Source organism: Mytilus californianus, unplaced genomic scaffold, assembly GCF_021869535.1.
Source record: "Mytilus californianus isolate M0D057914Y unplaced genomic scaffold, xbMytCali1.0.p SCAF_13, whole genome shotgun sequence".
NCBI classification, from domain to species: domain Eukaryota; kingdom Metazoa; phylum Mollusca; class Bivalvia; order Mytilida; family Mytilidae; genus Mytilus; species Mytilus californianus.
The window spans coordinates 16,332,076-16,356,516 of NW_026262615.1; the positions used below are offsets into that span (position 1 = coordinate 16,332,076).

The following is a 24,441-nucleotide window of genomic DNA, read 5'->3' on the forward strand; positions in this document are numbered from 1 at the left end:
CAAAGGGTCAAAGAAAACATTTTGTCAAAATTTTATGAAAATTAAACGAGCCAAATTAATATTAGTCAAGGTGTTGGGTACCACCTTAATCTCACAGTTTGGTCTATTCTTAAAAAATTACAATAATAAATGCACCAATAATTTCTGAATTTACAGTAAAAAAAATCCAAAAATCTCTCAGCAGCTGCACTACAATCTAGAAGGTATAGCTAGCCATGGTCTCAAATGTAATGTTATACCCCCACATATTGCAAATACCTTGTCTGTCCGTCCTTCAATTTTTCCCACTCATCCATTCTTCCAAAAATATATTGGTCACACTTTTCTCAGAAAGTACTAAACAGATTGACTTCATATTTATTCAGCAGCTTGACAGTGACAATTTTTTAAGGTGTGGGGACTTTTTGGAAACTATCAGATACTTACTTCCTGTTTGTTGATACTGATAGCTAGACTTTTTTAATACATTTAACGAACTTAAAATTTTTATCACACTTTTCTAAGAAACTGATAAACAGAATGACTTAATATTTGGTCTGTTATTTGACGGTGATCAGTTTAAAAGTGTTTGTGCTTTTCAAATATGATAGACACCTACTTTCTGTTTTGTGATACTTTGAATAATATGTAACAGGGTCTGGATTGGGGTCCTCCATTTCTGTATTCTTTAATTTCTTAGGCTATTTTTCTCTATTCTTTATACTTTTTGCCCATAATTCTCTATTCTTTATATTTTAGCACCTTATTATTTTCAATCTTTAATTTTATGGTCCTTTTTTCTCTATTCTTTATATTTTTTGCCCATTATTCTCTATTCTGTAAACCCCCATCCACAACCTCATTTAAACACACTATTGCATGCATTTTGGTTTTTTTCATATTTAGCATGACATTAATGAAAATGCAAGGTGAGCCTCACACTTCTACAACTTTCAAATAAATATTTACATTTTCTGAGACAACAATGTATTGTTAATCTTTATGAATAAAAAGTAATATAAGATAAACAACAATGTGATAACAACTCCTTAAAACAAAAACAAACAAAAAACACCAAGAGGTCAACATTTGGTCTTCAATAATCAAGATATATCTTTACCATAATGTCAAGCTCTTTCTGCCTCTGACCCTCTACAGATCCATAGACATGACAGAGGATTAGTAAAATCGATTGGGGTGATGCCAAAGGCTGAATCTACTATGAACTTTACTTAATTTATCGCACATGGGACTTTTCCTGCTAAGTATTGTATAAAAATAAGCAATGAAATACAATAACATTAATCAATGACGTCAACATTAATAGTAAATATGACGTCATGAACCCCATATGAAATCTATTGACCCCATATGGATCAATAGGGGGACACCATGTGGTGGAGTTAAACTGATAGTAATGACCTCATAATTTATCCAAGGTGCGATAATTGCTCATAGATCTACATAAAAAGAGTTTTAATCATATATTAAAACAAATTGTCCCATCTTCAAAAAAAAAAAAAAAATGAAGATTTTTAAAGGAGAAGTTTTCTCTTCATTCCTTAAATTAGTTAAGTGTGAATTACTACAGTACAGTCAATTGTGTGCAATCCATAAAGATCAAAGTAAAGATAAAAGGTTACTAAATTGTCAAATACCTTGATCATATCTTGCCTTCATTACAGTATATATGGAAATAAGAATAAATGTTAAAAATCATTTCATTTTGTGTTTTATAACACCTTGTCTGAAGGTAATTTTTAACCTGGGATATATCATAAGATGATAATATATCACACACAATATTTATTAATTGTTATTTTCATTAAATAGCATCCAAATTAATAATTATATGCATTTCCAGTCATAGTTGTATAATTTTAGACAGTAGTTTAATTTTGGACAATAATTTTATTTTTTTAACAAAAATAGGTACACACTATAATATTGTTTTTTTAACAAAAATAGGTACACAATATATTGTATTTTATAACCTGATAGTTCATTGGAAGCTCATCAAAACAGTATTAAATTCAGATGCTTAAATAGTACATAAGTAAAGATTTAACACTAGTTGTTAGGTAATTTATTGTATCCATGCAGATAATATGAAGTATGCACTTCCTTTGTATGACTTTTTTAAAATTAATTGTCCTGTATTGAAACATCAACTGTTATTTACAACTTGTGCATTTGAAATGATTTTTTTAAACTGATATTTACAATTTATGGACTTAAAATGCTATATACTAGTAAAGATATTCTTTCTACAGAACTGTAAGTACAATTTCTATATTATAACAACTAGATATAAATCTTTATTTATGTACTTTAAAACATCAGAATTATATACTGTTTTGTTGAACTTCCAATGAATTATCAGATTATTAAATACTAATTAATAACATCAGGTACCTGAATGCACATTAATTTTTTGATGTCGCTATATCTCTTGTAAAATGATATATTTCTGTGCAATACAATTAAACTAATATGAGTTTTTGTTAGTTATAGGTCTGCCATAAACGTTTTGAAACATCTGTTAAACTTTAATTGAAACAAAATATTTTTCATGTTTATTAATTAGTTCTTGAGAACCAAAGTTGTCACCCCTAGAAGGTATAACATTGTCATTGTGGTTCTTCGAATTCGAATGTTTTTGATTAGGAAAGGAGGGGGAGGGTTTAATTAGTTCTTCTGTTCTGAATATTACAGTTAATATCAATAGTATTTACAGTTTATTCTTATTGCGTCTTCATCTCCAATTAGTCAATGTTTCAAGCAAATGTTTTCAAATCTCAAATGGTTTTAAATTTCATCTTATGTAAAGAGTAAAGTACAACATTAAATGATGTTATTTAATGCCTGTTTTAAGTAGTTCAGTGAAGTAGTATAACATTTGATTTTATATGTTTTATGAATGAATCTTAGTGATTTATCTGATAAAAAACAAGGTACACACCTCAGGTAGCTACTAATTATCTGATAATGATTAGGAATTAACGAGCCTCAATGCAGACTACATCTGGCTATGTTTTACTATACAGCCATAATCCTCATTCAGCACTGCTGCTAATAGCTTTATCAGTAACATAAACAAAACAGTTGTAATCTACAGCATCATATACACGACCAGAACTGTGCTAATTGTAATATCAATGTTGTAAATATAACTAATATTATAGTCAGTGGTTTTAGACATGGTACTGGATTTATTGTACAAATATTACAGGTTTGTTTTATGTACTGCATTTACTTATTATGAGTTACAATTTTTGTATTTTAAGGGAAAAGGTTTGTTTGGTTTTTAGTTGGGGGTTAGGATAGTTGTGGTTAAAACATCTGTCTGTTTGTTTGTTTGTCTACGTGCCTTACATGTGCATCTCCTCCTAATTACCTGGATAGACATATCCAACATTAGATGAAGACTTTGAGATGAAGAACAGCAATAAAAAGATCTGTTCCTTTGCTTTTTCTGTGTTTCTTGTTGTGCATGTACTGATTATGTGTCATGGATGAATATCCCATATCCTTTGTTTTTCTATTAAAGGAATATGATTTGGTCCTAAAAATGAAAATAACCATTTATAAATTTTATACATTTGAAGTACTTTTCTGGATTAACCTTTGTCAGGTACACTCAAAGCCAAACATTTGAAAATCTTGGGTTTATAAAAAGTACAGAAAAAATGTGAAGAGCTAAAGGGTTAATAGCCAAATCCTTCTAAGGTCAACTTTCTGTATCCTAGATATTTTTTCAAGTGTATTATATTGATATGTGGTGATTTATCTGAATACTGAGCTGATAATACCCCCTGGACTAAAAGTCCACCAGTATCAGTTTCAACCCAGTGCTTAAGGGGATTTTAGAACTTTGATACATGTGGTAATAGTTTTGTTGGGTTGGTGGTTATTTTTTTGTCCACTCTCAGTTCTAGTTTTTATCAAAACTACCGTAAATTTGGAGCTTGACATAGGGTATGGGTACTTCCTGCCAATATTTTGACCATTTGGTAACCTCTAAATTATATTTGAAATGCTTGTTGTATAGGTTTGCTTTCACCTTGAAATTTTCCATACATTTCCTTTATTTCATAGGAATAAATGTGAAAGTAAAAGAAAAACCTTAGATTTCAGCAAACGATCGTGACAAAAACATTAGCACCCTTGTATCAGGTACATGACTTGGGCAAAGAGCAATTGGATGAATAATATCAGCAGTGAAAACCTGTTTCTCGTTTCTCGTTTTTTTATATAGATTAGACCGTTGGTTTTCCTGTTTGAATGGTTTTACACTAGTAATTTTGGGGGCCCTTTATAGCTTACTGTTCGGTGTGAGCCAAGGCTCCATGTTGAAGACCTTACTTTGACCTATAATGGTTTACTTTTATAAATTTTGACTTGGATGGAGAGTTGTCTCATTGGCACTCATACCACATCTTCTTATAATATCTACATATGCAGTATAATGGATAGAAAGAGATATAGGGTATGATTGCCAATGAGACAACTCTCCACTAGAGACCAAATGATGACTATAGAGGTCACTGTAGGGCTTTCATAAATGAGCAAAACCCATACCGCATAGTAAGCTATAAAAGGCCTTGAAATGTTAAGTTACAGCAACCAAACATGACAAATAAACAAGAAAGACATATGGAGGTCAATATAAAGTCTTAAATTAGACATGTAAGTAATATAATGATTGAAAATTATTATTTTTAAATCAGGTTATTTTGATTGCCATTTCTACCAAAACTTTTGTTTTTTTCAGATAAGTGAGAAGAAAGGCAGTATAGTATCAAATGAAGAACAATCAAGTCCTGTGACAGAGGTTAGTTAGATCAGTACTGTGATTTCACAAATATTTTCATTTTTGCAAAAAATGTGAACATTACAATAGTCATATCTTGAATTTTAAATTCTACAATGTACTTGAATTATTTGTATGTAGAATTAATGAAATTTATTGATAAATCTGTCATATAGACAGTTTCTTAATTTACAGTATAGCCTAAAGGTGTAATACCACCATTGATTTTCCCCTATTAGTCTTTGTTAAATTTGCACTTTTCAAAAAATTGTGCAGAATGTGTCTTTGTTTCAAATAAAGAAATACTTGGCATGAGTAAAGATTTATCCTGTCCAGTACTATAGAAAAAATTTCACATAACATTTCATTGCATATAAGAAAATAACCATCACTGGAAGTTAACCAATCAAATTTTCCCCCTTTTTTAACCTGTGTACAAGCTTTAGTAACCATGTAACCTCAAGTTTCCAAAATATTCTATAGAAACCCCAAATAAAGAAATAATGGTGCTTTGAAATACCCAAGATATATGTTTATGACTCAGAAATGTTTTACTGCAATGAAATGTAGGATCAATTACCTACAACTGTCAAATTCAAGGGAATATTTTTTTTCGACCTATTTTCGTATGCAACCGGATGTGACGTACTATGATTTGGTGGTATTACACCTAAAGAAGACTTTTTTGTTAAATAAACTGAATGTGACTTTTTTCCTTTGTAATACTGGTTATTTCAAGCATTCCTGTCAAGTTTTGTCATAATCGGTTCAATAGTTTGAGAAAAATCTAGTATAATGTAAGACGACATCTACAGCGATTCGAGCAAAATTTCTTCGAAAAATCCAAACCAAGCCGCATCATGATAGAATATAGTGTGGACCAATAAATGATCAAATATTTATCTCATCTGCCTACAAACAGTTGAATATGATACAAAAGATGACTTTAGGATGATAAATACTACTAATGGACCTCTTTGTCTTCCTTATAAGGTCTCTTTTGGTCCATTTATACCTCTCATTTCCTCAAAATTTCTACTTTTTAGGCCAATAAATAAAAATTTTGGGGTAACTTTCACTCATTTATGATAGAAATGTTTTTATAAATGATTAATTGAAGTATTCAAGCTGAATGAACTATCCGTATAAAAGTTTACTGTCTCCAAGGAGTTTTCAATAAGTCCTTACGTAAAACTTAAATTTACGCCGCGTTCCAGAGAGGGACACAAAAAACTTCTCTTTTGGTGAATAATTTGTTGTTACTGCTTTAAAAATAATTTCATTTACTTAAAACTATATATTTATTAAAGTATTTCTTAGGAAAATTTTTCTAGTATAGCAGAATATAAGAAATAAGGAGAAAAAGCTCCCCAAAACTCTAAGTATGGCTTGTTCTGTCAACTAATATTCATGGTAAAGTCCTATTTCAAGGAAATTTTCTCATAAAATGTATTTTGGAGACTCAATCCACTCAGAATATTTCATTATTTGTAATATTTCACTTAAATAGCAAGAAATTTTAACACATGAGAGTATTCACAAGGTCAAAGGTGCATGTACAGCTTCCCATATTAGGTGTAATACCACCATTGATTTTCCCCTATTAGTCTTTGTTAAATTTGCACTTTTCAAAAAATTGTGCAGAATGTGTCTTTGTTTCAAATAAAGAAATACTTGGCATGAGTAAAGATTTATCCTGTCCAGTACTATAGAAAAAATTTCACATAACATTTCATTGCATATAAGAAAATAACCATCACTGGAAGTTAACCAATCAAATTTTCCCCCTTTTTTAACCTGTGTACAAGCTTTAGTAACCATGTAACCTCAAGTTTCCAAAATATTCTATAGAAACCCCAAATAAAGAAATAATGGTGCTTTGAAATACCCAAGATATATGTTTATGACTCAGAAATGTTTTACTGCAATGAAATGTAGGATCAATTACCTACAACTGTCAAATTCAAGGGAATATTTTTTTTCGACCTATTTTCGTATGCAACCGGATGTGACGTACTATGATTTGGTGGTATTACACCTAAAGACATACCATATCTAAGATTTATGTTTTTTTTTAAACCAATTTCTACTTCCTGTGCAATCTCACATTTTAGTCTACAAACTTGCCGAACACAAAGGACAAACTTCAATGATGGAGGTACACTATTTGACACCATCACTACTTTATAAAATACCAGTTAATTCTTATTTTAGGAAAACATGGCTACCTCCCCACCAAAGAAGAAACCAGTAGGTGGTGTTTCCATGTTTGGTGGTATGGATCCAATGGCTGCCCTGAGAAACAGAAAAAGGTCAGAAAGTTCAAAGGAGAAAGAAGACTCTAAGTCAGAGGTCAAGGTTGAGAAGGAGAAGCCTAAAGTCAAGGTTGAGGACAAACCAGAGGTAGAAGCTGATGACAGACCAGTTCCTCCTTCACCTCCTGCAGGTTAATAATGATTATATTGTTTTTATTACAAACTGTGGATTCATTTATTTTAGTGGGTACCAATTTACATAGATTTAGGGAAAATTGTATTTTCTTGGATATTTGATTTTGTGGTTTTGCTAAATTCTGCATACAAGAAATTTTTCTTCTTTGAGTATTTAAATTTGTGGTTCACCTATACCCATGAAATCCATGACAATTTCTACCTCACTAATAATAATGAAACCACAGTATACCCATGAAATCCATGACAATTTCTACCTCATTAATAATAATGAAACCACAGTATACCCATGAAATCCATGACAATTGCTACCTCACTAATAATAATGAAACCACAGTATACCCATGAATTCCATGACAATTGCTACCTCACTAATAATAATGAAACCACAGTATACCCATGAAATCCATGACAATTGCTACCTGACTTATAATAATGAAATCACAGTAGGTGATGATTCTGAGAATTTCACAATCTTTGATTTTTATACGGCCGCTGAAAAAATTTTGGGATCGTATAATGGTATGATGTCGTCGTTGTCTGCGTCGTTGTCCGAAGACACATTTGTTTCCGGACAATAACTTTAGTTTAAGTGAATGGATCTCTATGAATTTTTTTTAGAAGATTCAATACCACAGAAGGAAGGTTGGGATTGATTTTAGGGATGATGGTTTCAACCGTTTAGGAATTAGGGGCCCAAAAGGGGCCCAAAACAAGCATTTATCTAGTTTCAGGACAATAACTTGTGTATAAGTATTTCAATTGCTCTGAAATTGTACCACAATGTTTAATACCACAAGTAGAAGGTTGGGAAACATTTTAAGGGTAATGGGGCAAACAGTTTAGGAATTGAGGGCTAAAAAGGGGCCAAAAACAAGCATTTTTCTAGTTTCCGGACAATAACTTGTGTGTAAGTGTATTGATTTCTAAGACATTGTACCACAAGGTTACATATAACAAAGGGAAGGCTGGGATTGAGTTTGGGGTTAATTGTCCCAAACATGTAGAAATTAGGGGCCAAAAAAGGGCCAAAAAAAGGTTTTTTTCTAGTTTCGAGACAATAACTTGTGTTTAAGTGTATGGATCTCTCTGAAATTATACTACAAGATTCCATACTACAAAGGAAAGGCTGGGATCGAGTTTTGGGGTTATTGCTCCAAGGGGGGTTTCAATAAGTTGGGGGGGGGGATTTTTTGTTTACAATTTTTTTAAAGGATTCATATTTTTTTTCAAATTTCGAATTTTTGAAAAGTTTCAAGAAGAAATCTTCAAATGCACAGTATGCGCAATGGATTTGTAAGATCTTTGACCACATTTATTTTGTGTCAGAAACCTATTTTATGTCAAAAATTAGATCACAATCCAAACTCAGACAGTATCAAGCTTGAATATTGTGTCCAAACTTGCCCAAACTGTTCAGGGTTTGACCTCTGCGGTCGTATTAGGCTGCGCTCAGCGAAGCATTTTATTTAATTCTATTTTGTGATTAAATTAATGTAAAAAAAAATAATTTTACTTGTGTCCTCCATTTTTTCCACTATTTACATTTAAACAATAACTTGCTTTTTAGCTAAACAAACTGAACTACCTTTTCTTGTGTCTGTTAAAATCAGAACATTTGTCAGGCTTGCATTTATATCATTAAGAGTTAAAATTTGCATTGATGAAATGAAACATAAGAAATCTAACTTATACCCAACATACTCCTTTGCTCATGTTGTCTTAATTAATGGCTGTCAAACCTCACTCATCATTATTATACTGTGCAGCTGGTGACCTGTTTGATGAAGATGAAGATGACCTTTTTAGTGTTCCAAAATCAGGAACAAAGAAAGATAACATTAAGTCTTCATTAATACCTGATGATGATGATGATGATGATATGTTTAGTATGCCAAAGCCAGCAACCAAGAAACCAGAGACAAAATCGTCATTAATACCCGATGATGAAGAGGATGATATGTTCAGTTCAACTTCCATAACAAAGAAAACATCTGTGAAAGAACCAGTCTCTGTTGATAAGAATGAAAATTCAAAAGGTAACATAAGAGGGGGATGACATGCTTTTGGGATGTGGGATATAGGGTAAACAAAGTGGGGATGTGGGTTATAGGGTAAACAAAGTGGGGATGTGGGATATAGGGTAAACAAAGTGGGGATGTGGGTTATAGGGTAAACAAAGTGGGGATGTGGGTTATAGTGTAAACAAAGTGGGGATGTGGGATATAGGATGAACAAAGTGGGGATGTGGGTTATAGGGTAAACAAAGTGGGGATGTGGGATATAGGGTAAACAAAGTGGGGATGTGGGTTATAGGGTAAACAAAGTGGGGATGTGGGTTATAGGGTAAACAAAGTGGGGATGTGGGATATAGGGTGAACAAAGTGGGGATGTGGGATATAGGGTAAACAAAGTGGGGGATGTGGGATATAGGGAAAACAAAGTGGGGATGTGGGATATAGGGTAAACAAAGTGGGGATGTGGGATATAGGGTAAACAAAGTTGGGATGTGGGTTATAGGGTAAACAAATGGGGATGTGGGATATAGGGTAAACAAAGTTGGGATGTGGGTTATAGGATAAACAAAGAGGGGATGTGGGTTATAGGGTAAAAAAGTGGGGATGTGGGTTATAGGGTAAACAAAGTGGGGATGTGGGTTATAGGGTAAACAAAGTGGGGATGTGGGTTATAGGGTAACAAATTGGGAATGTGGGATATAGGGTAAACAAAGTGGGGATGTGGGTTATAGGGTTAACAAAGTGGGGATGTGGGATATAGGGGAAACAAAGTGGGAATGTGGGTTATAGGGTTAACAAAGTGGGGATGTGGGTTATAGGGGAAAAAAGTGGGGATGTGGATTATAGGGTAAACAAATTGGGGATGTGGGATATAGGGTAAACAAAGTGGGGGTGTGGGTTATAGGGTAAACAAAGTGGGGATGTGGGTTATAGGGTAAAAAAGTGGGGATGTGGATTATAGGGTAAACAAATTGGGGATGTGGGATATAGGGTATACAAAGTGGGTATGTGGGATATAGGGGTAAATAAAGTGGGGCTCGGGGTTATAGGGTAAACAAAGTGGAGATGTGGGATATAGGGTAAACAAAGTGGTGATGTGGGTTATAGGGTTAACACAGTGGGGGATGTGGGTTATAGGGTTAACAAAGTGGGGATGTGGGATATAACTGGACTTTAGTTTAAATACAATTATAGCTAAGGTTACTTATATAATCTGAGTTTGTTATGTCATAGAAAATGTAGGTACCATAGACTCTCAAACATTACTGTACAACAAAGATGAATTCATTAAATGCTTCCTTGTCTTGATTATGCATGAAATATTTGCCACTGAACATTAAACAAACAGTAATCAATCAACTGAGTGAGATTCAACTCAATTTTATTTGCTCTGAGGATTAGAAATTTTGAGACTAGACTACATTGTGGAAGAAAAATATAGTTTGTAGCAAAATGAATTTCTGCATATAAGATTTGCTATAATTATGTTTATCTAATCAGGGGTAATGAATTCTGGAAATATGACTTATGTGTATAAGAAATATGGAAAAAAGGGAAGATAAAGACAAATTAAAACTAGAAAGAGTAAAATAATAAAACTTCAAGATAATAAAAAAAAATAGATAGGATAGTTTTAAGTATTAGTCCTCGTAATCTAGCTAGTAACCCTGATCTTCGTAATCTTTAATGGATGCAATTGTCTTTTTCAACATGATGAATTGTGGATGTGGTCCATATAATGTTATATGTTATAAAAACTGAATATTTATCTATGATAGATGATGAGGATGATTTATTTAATTTGAAACCTCCAGCTTTATCTGTGGAACCAGTCAAACCTAAGAAACCAGTAGGGGGTGTGTCAATGTTTGGTGGAATGGATCCTATGAGTGCTCTGAAGAAGAAGCAGGAAAAAGTCTCACCTCAGAAAGGTAAAAACAAATATTGAAGATGGGATATATTATTTTATATGAATTTATATGGATCCACAAATAGCTTTATTAATTGTCCATGATTTAAAAAGAAGTTGTTCAGTCTTCAGAATTACAAAATTACATTATTTTTATGCCCCAGTCGTAGTGGAGGGGACATTAAGTTTTAACCATATCGGTCTGTACGTCCGTACGTCCTTACGTCCCGATCTCTAACTTTAGTTTGCCTCTACCAAATGTTATGAATCTTATACACAAAGTTTAATACCACAAAACACTGTTCAAATTTGAATTTGGGTGCCGTCACTTTTACCTTTCTAGAGTTATGGCCCTTTACAAATGGCAAAAATGCTGAATTTTTCGTTTTCGTTCTCTAATTTAAGTTTGCCTCAACCAAATGTTATGAATCTTATACACAAAGCTTATTACCACAAAACACAGATAAGTTTAATTTTTGGTGTCGTCACTTTTACAGTTCTAAGTTGTGCCCCTTTACAAATGGAAAAATTGCTGAATTTTTCGTTTTCGGTCTCTAACTTAAGTTTGCCTCGACCAAATGTTATGAAACTTATACATAATGCTTATTACAAAATAACTCAGATCATTTACAATTTTGGGTATCGTCATTTTTACCGTTCTTGAGTTATGTCCCTTTATCATGTTATATGCAAGAGGGGGCATCATCTGTGTCCCATGGACACATTCCCCATTTATTTAAGTAAATCACTATGAGAGATGTTAAACCAATCTTCTAATAGGAAAGATCAAATTTAGTGTAGGTTTGCAAATTTAAACTTGTTTATATTTCTCTGAAATTTGGAAATCACTCACTAAAATAATTTTAATATTTTAATCCCAGTCACTCAAAGGGGAGATCATAGATGATTCTATTCTACTAATGATAAGCTTCCCTGCTATTGTTAACCATGACTGTCCCTTTTAGTAAAATAAATGTTTTGTTGAAAAAAAAATCATGCAAAAAACATTGAAAGTTATGTCCTGATAATATTATATTTTCTTTCTTTATATGTGATGATTTCTATTTCTATTGTATTCATTTATTTTTTGTAATATTAAAAAGACTTGTCTGGAAGCAAGGAGTTTGATTAAAGAAGGATATTCATTATAGATTCTTTGTTTGATGATGATAATGAAGATGACCTATTTGCACCTAAAGAGAAGAAGGTCCCTGCAAAACAGGAAACCAAGCCAGATGTGTTGTCTGCTGCATCAAAGATGGATTCCAAGCCTGTGGAAAACAAACCAGAAGAGTTACCTGTCCCTGTGAAAAAGAAGCCTCCTGGAGCTGTGTCCATGTTTGGAGGGGCTGACCTATTTGGTGCAAATAAAAAAAAGACTGAAGTACAAAATGAAAAAGGTTTGTTTTAATCTATTTTTGTAAAATTGATAAATGTATGCCAAATTTGAAAACTTTGAATGAAAGTATTCAGCTGTTTAAGTCACAAGATCACGAAGAGTCAAATTGGCCCTTTAGAAAACGGAATGAAACAGTTTGGTATTTAAAAATACCTGATTAATTCAAAATCAATAATACTTTTAGTCTAAGCAAATTGTGTCAATGGTGATGGCATGGTGATGTCATAATTGTGAACCTTGACTGATTTAGAGTAAATTTATCTTATATTTCCTTAGATATCAAAGGTTGTGCATGTATTTTCTGCATGTAAAATTGGAGTAATCAGTATAAAAAAAAAATTCTTTAATATTTTTGAATGAATATTCTTAAAATAGATGTACATTTAAATTTGTGTACAATGCATATAAAATCGGAGAAAAACTTTATCTGAATGATTTGAATGATCATACTTCAAAACTAATTCATAAATATTTCTTTAAAATTAATATGTAATTGCAAGATAGCGATCTATATAATTGTTTGAAAAAATTGTCCTTTGCCCTATATAATGTATCTTATACAATATCAATATTAGACTTTCAACAAATTGGTATCATCTCATTTGTTCATGTTTCCATGTTTGAATGACTTTTACATGAGTGCATTTTCCTGTACAATGCATTTGTTATTAGGTCACAGTTAGATGGTTGCTCTATGATGTCATTTCACCAACTGACCTCAGATAACTCATGCATTAAAAGTATAAGACGTGGGATTATCATGACATTTCTGATCAGCTGATATACAATATATTAGTATTTTACCACGAGTGTGTACTCAAAACATTTGAAGAGCATAACTCAAAAAGTTAAAAAAAACTTCTGTTTGTCATCATTTTGAAGCAAATTTTAAGGATAATAAGAAAGTTCTACTTTTGAGAATACTTCAATTTATAGTACAACATTATCAAATAATGACATTACATATATACTAACATTGTGACATCATGAAAAAAACAAGAGATTATTACGTTATGATGTTCACAAGTGAATATGACATCATGATCACAAGTGAATATGATGTCCTGAAGTAAACAAGTGAATATGACGTCATAAAGTAAACAAGTGAATATGACGTCATAAAGTAAACAAGAGAAAAGTGAAAGCAAAAACTTCAACTAGAAGCTACAATGTAGCTATATATATGTTTTCTAATATGAAAAAAGTTTTTGAATGTTTTGTACCATGTAAGAATAATCTTTCAGATGGAGATAATACGGTCATGTCATCTCCAGATTCAGATGAGGTTCGTATCTTATTGCAATAAGTTTTATCACTTAGATTATTAGATGTTGTGTTGTGTTTTGCTTTGGTTTTTTGTTTGTTTTACTGTTGTTTTTTCTGTTGAGGGTTGTTTAATATTTTTTTGTAGCATTTTCTATTTGTACTTTCATAAAAGAGGCTCCAAGATGATTTGATCTCACATCAAAATTAATTTTTTGTCGCCTCACAAAATTATCAAAAATATCATTGGAGCCAAAATAATTCAATTTCCCCATGAATGAATTCATCTGTCAAAATTGTGAAAATAAGTCAAAGTTGGATACCTTCAGCTTTCATTTGGTCAGTTTGAAATTATTTGAAATTTTGAAAATAAAATTGAACGTTCAGAGATAATTTAAATGTAAACATGCCAGATTTTAATGTTTTACAAATTACGGACAATAATAAAAATTTAAGAATAAGATGAGAGTGTGTTATGTTTTAAGGGCATATGATACAGTACCATGTTCTTCTAAATTCAACGTGTTTTAACTTGTTAATTTTTTCTTCTTTGCATACATACCACAATATTTATCAAGTTTCATATACATTTTTTTTTTTTATAAATATTGAAATATGAAATATCTTGCTTTTACATTAAACATGGTTAAAATGAAAAGTAAATCATGAAAGGTACATATAACGAAATGATAATATTTGGGGTCAAATTGGCCCTGACATCAAATATTTTTCAAACTACAGTGCATGGCAAAAAGTATTTGTTACCTTTCCTTTTTTGCTCTATATTTCATATTAAACCACATTTTTTCAAAAAAATATTTTGAAGGTATTTATTGTTGGATTTTATAAACAAGGTGTTAAAGAATGCAGAATTGTCTAAAGTATATTTGTTTATTTAGTCATAGTTTTGTCATCATATTTTTTCTTTTCTCTTGAATGAACATGTATAATAATTTTTTACTATTTAATTTAGTTGAAATGTATAACAAATTCAGGAACAAAAAATACTACTTGTGTTAATATCATCAGAAATTGAAAACACTCCACAACCAAAAATATAACTAAATAAACAAATAAGCCTGTGATAATTCGTCTTCTATTGGTACATTTGTGTACCAAGTTGATTAAAATCCAACCAGAAATGTCCCCACAATGTTTTTATTTGAAAAAAGTAGTTGTATATGAAATTTATAGTGAAAAATCATAAGTGACAAATACATTTGGCCATGTACTGTATTTCAGATTTTCTGATCAATTAATTTAGTAAAATTGCCAAATTATGCCAAATCTTAACTATTTGACTTGCACATGCTTACAAATAATATAAAGCACAACTGTAGCTCAAAAAGATCTTTATATATAAATATATATAGTAAGTGTATTTTGTGTTAATCTATTTATTGGCAAAAAATTATCTTTGGGACGCTTGTGCTCTTATTGTTAATGTTCTTACAATAAGCCTATTTTCCAAAAAATCTTTCTTACAATAGTAATGACATCATGCAATGTTTCAAAATTTTGTGAATTTAAAGGGCCAAATAAGCCAAAAAATGTACCTTGTCCTGTGCTTTGCATATTTGGAGAGTGCATATCAAAATTGACTTGTTTCATGACTTCACAGAAACATCAGTATACAATATCTACTGTTTCTAGGCCCTTAGTGAAATTAACATTAATCATGTTGTGCTTTTGCTTTTTTAATACAATTTGCCTTAATTTATAAATGTATTTTGTAGTTTTAGTTTATATCTTTGAGTTTATTTTTTTTTTTTTTTTTTTTCATTAGCACAAAAAACCGGTAAACGTTATAGCACCAAGTTCTCCACCAAAAGCTGTTGGGAAAATAGGAAAGTTACAGGTAAATGACTGTGGAGACTAGAAGTTACCTCCCTTTTAGAACTTGTCCATATATTTGTAACCGTTCTAGTTATATCCTACACAGCTAGTGCATTACAAATGACTGCGGAGAGTAGAAGTTACCTCCCTTTTTAAAGATATTTGATCACATTTTCAACTTTTCTATATATTTTGTGACCCATTTGGCTTTTTTCCCCACAGCGCATTACAAACTTCTGCCCTATTACCCACTATATTTCCAATATGTATTTTCAAAAGCTGCATCTCGAAACCACACATAGTGTTAATATTTTATTCTTTTTTGATGACATCAAATATACTCAGGGCTGTGGCATGGGAGGCACATTTTTTAGACCTCAACCACCAATAAAATAAAATTTTCATTTTATTTATAATTCTTGGAAAATGCAACCACCCACAATTTATTGATTTGAGTGCTGCCCATCCCTCCAACCATGATCAATTTTGAAACACCTGTCAACCTGGTCATAATTTCTTTGATCTGTACTTCACAGACGTCTTTTAAAATGTTTGACCCAACATTGATAAGTTTCAACCCTACTTGTTTAGTCCAATTAAAGTTTTGTTACTTATCCAAAGAAGAATTATTGTACCTATCATGACATGAAAGTCCCTAGAATATTAATCGATAAATTGATTACTGTGGATTCCTTATTTTTAGTGAGGTATAGATTTTGTAGATTTTATGGGTACAGGTGAACAAAACAGGAGTAGGCCTGATAAGGGCTAGTTTTGGCCTAAAATTTGAAGTACATCTGATGAAAGAGTTTTTACATTTTCTAAACACTTAAGTGTCTACTTAAGTTGATTCAAAAAGGATATGTAAAAGATTTGATCTGATATGGTCATGAAAGACGCTCAAATTCAAGCTAGAGTATCAAAAATCTATCAAATATGTCATAAAACATCACTTTTCAGATGGTTTTTGTCAAAAATGGAAGTGGCCGCATTCGTGTTCAGTCTCAACCTTTATATATGTTATGTATTACCATCAAATACAACATATATTTGAATATTAAGACTGTACACAAATGAGGCCACTTCCATTTTAGACAAAAACCGTCTTAAAATTAGCACAAATGCTAAAATTGTGAAGATTTCAGTAATATTGCATGAATTTATGATGCTAGTATCTGATGCATGTGCATTGTATTGTCAAAAACAACCAATATTTATGGAACAGAAGTATTCTTCTTTCCAATAAATAGCCAAAAGTTTACATTTCAACTAATTTGTAAAACAATTAAACACAAGTGAACCAATGCCTGGTAAATCGTCTGTCAGTCAATTCCATAATGTGGATACCTCGGGTATGCAGGGTCGTTACGGTAAAAACATAAAATGTAGAAGGTCGAGTAACAACAACACTTTAAGGAATGCTCCAGTAATTTATTGAGATCGACATGTTTCAATGGCTAGGCCACCGTCACCAGGATAGAAAACAATACATAAAATCAATACATAAAATCATGCTGATGTTCAAAATCAGGTTGAGAAAATTAAAACGTCACAATGTTGCTATGGTATTGTTTTCTATCCTGATGACGGTGGCTAGGCCACCGAAACATGTCGATTTCAATAAATTTCTGTAGCATTCCTTAAAGTGTTGTTGTTACCTGACCTTCTAATTTGTAAAACATGTTATATTTTGGGGCCAAAAAGGGTCTTACTGGACCTACTCCTTTAAATGTTAAAGGAAGTATACATTTTATAAAGGATTGTATGTAGACTCTTGTAAAACCATAAAATTAAATATCAACAAAAACACATGTTTTCCTTAATCCATGAAAATAATTGTATCCACAGTACACAGTAATTGATCTTCACCATATTAGTATTAACACATATCAACTAGTCAACACTATTTGACGCTTTTTTAGCTGCACTCACTTGACAAAGGGCTTCATGCGATTCACAGCTGAAATTTTACAATACATATATCAATATTCAGTGAACCTGATGAACGGTACTTGAAGCAGCAAACATTACAAGCTGAGTTTATGTCATGGATCTCTCTGATCACTTGCATAACTATTGATACTGCTTATTCAGAATTTTTTGGTATTTATTACTATGATTTTTCAACAATGGACAAAAATGGGAGATTAATTGTAACAATTTTAGGAAATGCTGCATGCAAATAAAGACACAATTTTTTTTGATTTTTGCGAAATTTGCCAAGTCACATAATGAGCAATAATAAAAAATAGTTAAAAAATTTCTGATTTAACAGTATATATACAACTGACTTTATAAAACCAGATTGAAAGAAACTATAAGTGTTTTAAGTGTGGTTTTATTACTTAAGTTCAGTATAATTTTAGTTCCTATTTGACCTCAATTTGGATTTTTTTTGTAATTGTATAGTATTCTGAAAATGTTTGGTCACATGTGTGTAAATATATTATCTATGTATTATATTTTTTTTCAAGTAATTGAATAATCAAAACTCATGTTAATAATGTACCTTTTGAAAAAGCATGCAAATGACATTCAAAAACAAACACCAGTTATAATTCAACAATACATATTCGGAATTTATTGAATGGGTTTGTTTGAGAGGTTGATACTTTCTAAAATTTAGAAATAAGGAGATGTGGTACGATTGCCAATGATACAACTATCCACCAGGAGATGTGGTACGATTGCCAATGATACAAATATCCACCAGAGTCCTAATCAGGTGGATGTTAATAACTAAAGGTCATGTATAGGGTTCATTGAGCAAAACCTGTACCGTAAGGTATATAAGGCTGACATCACAAAATGTAAAACTATACAAAAGAGAAAACCAATAGCCTGGCCTGCATTTCACAAAACATCTTACGACTAAAATTGATTGTAAGTCTTGAACAATTCAGTATATTTATGATCAATAATAGCCGAAAGATTTTTGGTGAAAGACAGGCTAATTTGGGATAAAACAAAAAACAAAAAAACAAATATGACAGATAGCAACCTATGACTACTACTGAACTACAGGCTTCTGAGTTAAAAGTTCATTTATGGAACTAGTTGTGTGTGATATTGTTGATTCTAAGCTCAGAAAATGTGTAGTTAAATTGAATATTTTATCAATTCTTTTTTAAAAATATTCCTTCAAAGTCCTCATTGTTGTGGCAATCAGATTTTGTTCTGGATTTAAAACATCACTTGCTTATGGATATTTAATTTATTTTAAATGACATGTTTGCCTGTAAATCAATCAGATTGCTGCAATTCAATAAAATATACATCTATTAATGTAACTGTCACCTTGTATTATAGATGAATCTTGGTATCAACCCTGCAGCATTGTTACCAGGTGCAGCCCCACCTAGTGAAAAACTAGAAACTGAGGTTATCGGGTTTGATAAGCCAGCAGAGGTTAAAACATTACAAAGTGCAAATAAGGTATGGAATCAACTATTCTAAAATATGGGTTAATTTATTTAAATACTGTTCAATAAATAACACAGTGAAATTTGATATCATCTGAAAGATGTATTTTCCATTGTGTTATAATGTGAAGTTAATAAAAAAAATGTATATGTAAACTTATAGAGATATAGTATTTACTGCAAGTTATAAGAATAAAGTTTCAGATTATGTAATTATTTATTACCGGTAATTAATTGGAAAAGTTCCAGTAAGTCAAGCTATTCTACCTCAGGTGAAAAGGATCATTTGACTCTGTTAATAATATGTGCATGAATTGATAATTACAATAGGCTTAAATAATTGACATTTGGATGAGAATCTGAGTTCAGTGAGACAAAATATACAAGATTTTTTTTCTTTCTGTTTATACACTTTCTACTACAGTGTATTATATCAAGATTTTTTGCTTCTGTTTTCTAGGATAGGGCCAAAATACAGACCAAAAGAAGACCACCAAGTCGTCACAGTAGGCATTTCTCACCAGAACCTTCCTTCGACACTAGTCCTCCTCCAGTTATTCCTGAAAATGATCGAGTCCCCCGTCCGACCTCTGACCTGTTTGGTAACGAAGACATGTTCAGCACATCACCTCCAAAACCTGCTGCTGTACAGCCTAAAATCAACGAGGAGGACTTGAGGAAGACTACACCTATAAAATCAAAAGAAGATACCCAAAGTGCAATAAATGACAAAAGTGATGATATTTTTTCATTGAAGTCGGAAACAAAGAAAGGTGCTGAATCCAATGACATTTTTTCAAAGCCAAAAGAAACAAAGAAAAATGATTTAACAAGCGAAGAAGATATATTTTCAACAAAACCTAAAGTGCCAAAATCAACTAATTTCGATGATGATTTGTTTTCTGCAAAAACCCCTGTCCCCAAAAAGACAGAGAAGAAAGAAGATATTTTGAATGATGACCAGGATATTTTTGCATCTAAAAAGAAAACAAAAAATAAACAAAAAACAATTTTTGATGATGATAATGATATATTTGCTTCATCTTCCATTAATGACACAGCAACTACACCAACCCCTGCTACTGAGCCACCTGTAACCACAGCAACCAAAAGTGCAGATGATAATATATTTGAAGATTCATCTTTAAATCCAAAAAGTGGTGAGAATGTCTTAATGTGAAAGTTTTAATGATATCCATTAATCACATGTATATATAAAATAAATGTGGGGTAGAGGTCAATGAGACATCAACTAAAATACACAAAAATTTCAATATTATCTGCCTGTGTTTTTTTTTGGGGGCTTTTGAATTAAAGTCTTGTGTTGAAGCTGTGTGTCAGTATCCCTACCATATTGTAAATTGAGGTGTTTTATTAGAGAATATCTATCGTGATCATGGATATATACAAAGTTTAACATAAAACCCTATGAGATTGAAATAGAAATAGCTTAATAAACATTGGGGGGAGAAGGTAGCACAACCAAATCATAAACTTGGTGGAGAAACACTGTCAAACATACTAACACAAATAAAACAAATACTATCCACATTGATCTATGTCCACACTAGTGAATATAAAAGAATATGTATCTTGTTTGTCAGGGGTATTTCCCCATTTTCGTTTTTATCTTTGGGAGGGGGTTTTGTTCAATAACCATTTGCCTAATTAATATGACTTGTGCTTTTAGTGGTGCTAATCAGTATCTATTTTCCTGGTGCAGTCATGAACCAGAACCTGCTGTTAATCCTGCTTTAATTTGTATATGTTTTTTTACAGCCATTCCAAAGTCAACAGATACAAAGACAACAGATTCATCCAAAAATGCTATTGACGAAAATGTAAGCGCTATTAATATTTAGTCATCCTGAATTCATATAACAAGCATGAATGAAAGGTGATGTGGGGTATACTTCAGTGTGTTAGGTCATAAAACTTTACTCTGTGCTCAGAGTACAAAATATGTACTCGAAAAGCAAATCTATTTTTTTGATTGGTTGAATTCTGAGTCTGAGTATGATAATTGTACGTCAAATTTGTATGACCAGAACAGCAGAAACTCAGTGACACAGAAAAATAAGGAGGCATTTAGAGGTCATCTTCCATCATCAACAATAGATAGGGTCTGAAGAACTTAAACTTTTTCTCAACAATTGAGCATGAATAATCATGAAATTAACTGATTTCATTTTACAGTTAAGTTTACTGTGGATTCATAATTATTCGTGGGTACCAGTTTTTATCACGGGTGAATGAAAAATAAAACTTGAATGCTCTAGGACTTGTAGGAGGTACAAATTGCCTTTAATAGCCAACTATACAGTATGGGTTTTTCTCATTGTTGAAGGCCATATGGTTGCCTATATTTGCTTACATCCACTTTATTTGAACTTTGGTGGATAATTGTGTCATTGACAATCATACCTCATCTCCTTATTTTGATATTGAAGGCAGAACTGGGTAAAACCATGAAATCAAATATGCCTGAGAATACAATTTTTACTAAATCCATGAAAATTGACACCCAACAAAATAATTGAATACACAGTAATATTTCCTTGAACATCCTGCAACGAACAAATCTGAAAATTTTGTTTTTCCAAAAAAATTAACATGTCTTACAATATGTTTACACATCAGATGGAGAAAACTACTCCAAAACTACTTAGACTTAATTGCTTTTAGAATAACTTTGTTGATTGTGGTAAAAAAAAGTGCTTTCTTTCACAAAAGTAAAATTGAAAGGGGTCAAAGTAGTACCAATTTGAAATTTTGTATGTGTTCCAGTGGCCAGGTTTTTATGCTAGCATTTATAATTTGCTTTGTCCCTCCTTCCTACCATCCTTTTGGCTGAAACAAATGGTTTCTGGATGATAACTTGATTATCGCTTGATTGAATTGACACTTATTCAGATGAAAGGTACAGGGAAGGGAAGAAGTTTATTGATTTTGGGGTCAAAAGTTCAAGGTCGCTATTACTAAAAATAGAAAAAAAATGAAAAATGGTCTTTGGATGGTAATTTTAGTTTCTCTTGCTTCAACTGAATGAAACATATGCAGATGGAAGATTAAGGTAAAGAGAAGAAGTCTATTGATTTGGGGGTCAACAGGTCACTGTTTCAAAAAATAGAACAATTTTAGAATAATGGTTCCCGGATGGTAACTAGAGTTTCCCTTGATTGATTGGAATGAAACTTAAACAGGTAGAAGATATAGGAAAGGGGACAAGGCCTATTGATTTTTTGGGTCCATGGGTGGAAGATCAAGGTAACTTTTACTAAAGATATTTTTTCTTACCATTTATACAGTTGAAAAATCAGCAATAATAGTACATGTTTATTTGAACCTCAGAGCATACTTTTATTTCAAATCCTTGACATAAAAAGTTTTTCTTTCAATCAATGTGAAATTGTTTTGCGGATATGACAGCAGCTTTAAAACCAGTCTAAAGTTTTATATTCACCTAAAAATTCAATAACAGTTTGTTAGGTGTAAGGAATGTCAATTTCTCTTGTTAGGCTGATGATTTATTTGCCTCAAAGACAACAAAGAAAAAAACAAAAAAGGCTCAGACAAAAGATGAAGATTTATTCCAAGACGACACAGATATCTTTGCTGATGTACCAGCAGCAAAGCCAAAGGAGAAGAAAAAAAAGAAAACAACAGCAGCTACCAAAAAGAGCATATTTAAAGATGATAATGGTTAGGAATAATTTCTTCTTTTATAAGAAAGTTTTGTCAGATATAAACTCTACCAATAAGCGTTAAATGTGCTTGATAAACAAGTTATACAATAACTAATCCAAGAATTCAGATATAAACTCTACCAGTAAGCGCTGAATATGCTTGATAAACAAGTAATAGAATAATTAATCCAAGAATTCAGATATAAAAAATTTACAGAACATATCTATGATTCCCATTTTTGTAGAAAAAATTCAGTTTAATGAGAATGTATTTGATCTTTCAATTGAGCATGGAGAATAAGTAATGTAAACGGTAGAAAAATCTTAGGTTTTGACAATTCTGCTATAGAACCTAATACAAGACAAACGTGATGACACCAACTTTTCAATTGGGAACAGTTTTAATGCTACCTAAAGAAACAAACCTACCATTTTAAAAGATATCCTATTTTAGATATGAATTCGATAAATTGAAGATATAAATATTTAAGAATTTTTGCTTTTTTCAGATGATATTTTTGCTGAAGCATCACCAACAACTAAACAAAAGAAAGAAAAACCTAAGAAAACGACTACAACAACTGAAGACATTTTTGATGATCCATTAGCATGATGATCGCTATAAATAGAAACATTGTTATATATAGTGTTGATTGAACACTGTGATTATTTATTGATATCTACCTACACTTTACAGAATTTAATGTTAGGGGTGCACTCCAGAAAATTAGGAATAAAGGAACCATAATTTGACACAAAATTGGCTGTAATTTTACCTTAATAAAATTTTTTCTTTGTTTTTATGGCGGAACAGGCATCAGGTCTGAATCAGTGACAGCTTTATAAAAATGGGCTGATAAAAATTCATCAAAGTTCAAAGTTACTCTTATTTAATTTCAGGAAAGTTTTTTTGAAAACCTTAAAATCTTTCTTCAGCATAATCTAGAAATTAATCATGTGACCTGAAAAATAGGTTAGAATAAAGAGACTAAAAACTTTTACTAGTTCTATTGTGAGAGAGACCTTTTATGTAATTGTTATGTATTTTGATCAAACGAGGGCATAATTTTGTGATAGTATTGAATATGTTAAAAATTTATTAAAAAATATTAAACCCCACTTACTGAAGCCGCTGTTTAAATTGACCATTGCTATCAGTTCATATGCTTTTTGTATTCTAAAATTTGTCTTTACTGTAGATTTATTTATTTTTGTGGGTACCAATTTTTGTGGATTGAGGAAATATTGTATATTCGTGGGTATTTTATTTCGTGGGTTTGGCATGGTTCGCATATAAGCCCGTAGAATATTTGTACTTCTTTGAATCTTTAAATTAGTTGTTCAGCTGTAACCACGAAATCCACGAACATTAGTATCCCACGAATATTAATGAATCCACAGTAACAAGAATCAATTCCAATGTAACTTTCACAAATTGTTTAGTATCAAATGAGATTGTGCACCACCTATTTGTTTTCTTTTCATCTTATATTTTTAATGCAGATGATTTTTTTTTTTCGTATTTCCCTTTGCAAACCTTGGACTTTACCAAAGTGTCACCTACACCAAATAAAATAATAAAACTTTCATATAATTTTTTAAACCTAAATCAAATAATTTTTGGTGTTTTTATTCACAAAAACATGGACTTTGCTGTATCTATCAT

General features: G+C 31.6%; 1 protein-coding gene across 4 annotated transcripts in view; it reads left to right on the forward strand.

Annotated features, from left to right (window-relative positions):
- LOC127723253 (WASH complex subunit 2-like) overlaps nucleotides 1-24,126 on the forward strand; it is a 79,446-nt gene extending 55,320 nt beyond the window's left edge. For 3 of the 4 annotated variants that reach the window (XM_052229813.1, XM_052229816.1, XM_052229815.1), the window contains 12 exons: nucleotides 4,754-4,813; nucleotides 7,007-7,238; nucleotides 9,012-9,281; nucleotides 11,039-11,191; nucleotides 12,321-12,569; nucleotides 13,813-13,853; nucleotides 15,618-15,689; nucleotides 18,977-19,102; nucleotides 19,550-20,249; nucleotides 20,869-20,930; nucleotides 22,608-22,791; nucleotides 23,285-24,126. In XM_052229813.1, coding sequence (XP_052085773.1) covers nucleotides 4,754-4,813; nucleotides 7,007-7,238; nucleotides 9,012-9,281; nucleotides 11,039-11,191; nucleotides 12,321-12,569; nucleotides 13,813-13,853; nucleotides 15,618-15,689; nucleotides 18,977-19,102; nucleotides 19,550-20,249; nucleotides 20,869-20,930; nucleotides 22,608-22,791; nucleotides 23,285-23,388 — 2,253 coding nt within the window. In that variant the 3' untranslated portion in view covers nucleotides 23,389-24,126. The remainder of the gene's footprint in view (nucleotides 1-4,753; nucleotides 4,814-7,006; nucleotides 7,239-9,011; nucleotides 9,282-11,038; nucleotides 11,192-12,320; nucleotides 12,570-13,812; nucleotides 13,854-15,617; nucleotides 15,690-18,976; nucleotides 19,103-19,549; nucleotides 20,250-20,868; nucleotides 20,931-22,607; nucleotides 22,792-23,284) is intronic. The other variant, XM_052229814.1, reaches the window with a different exon arrangement.
- The last annotated feature ends 315 nt before the right edge of the window (nucleotides 24,127-24,441 follow it).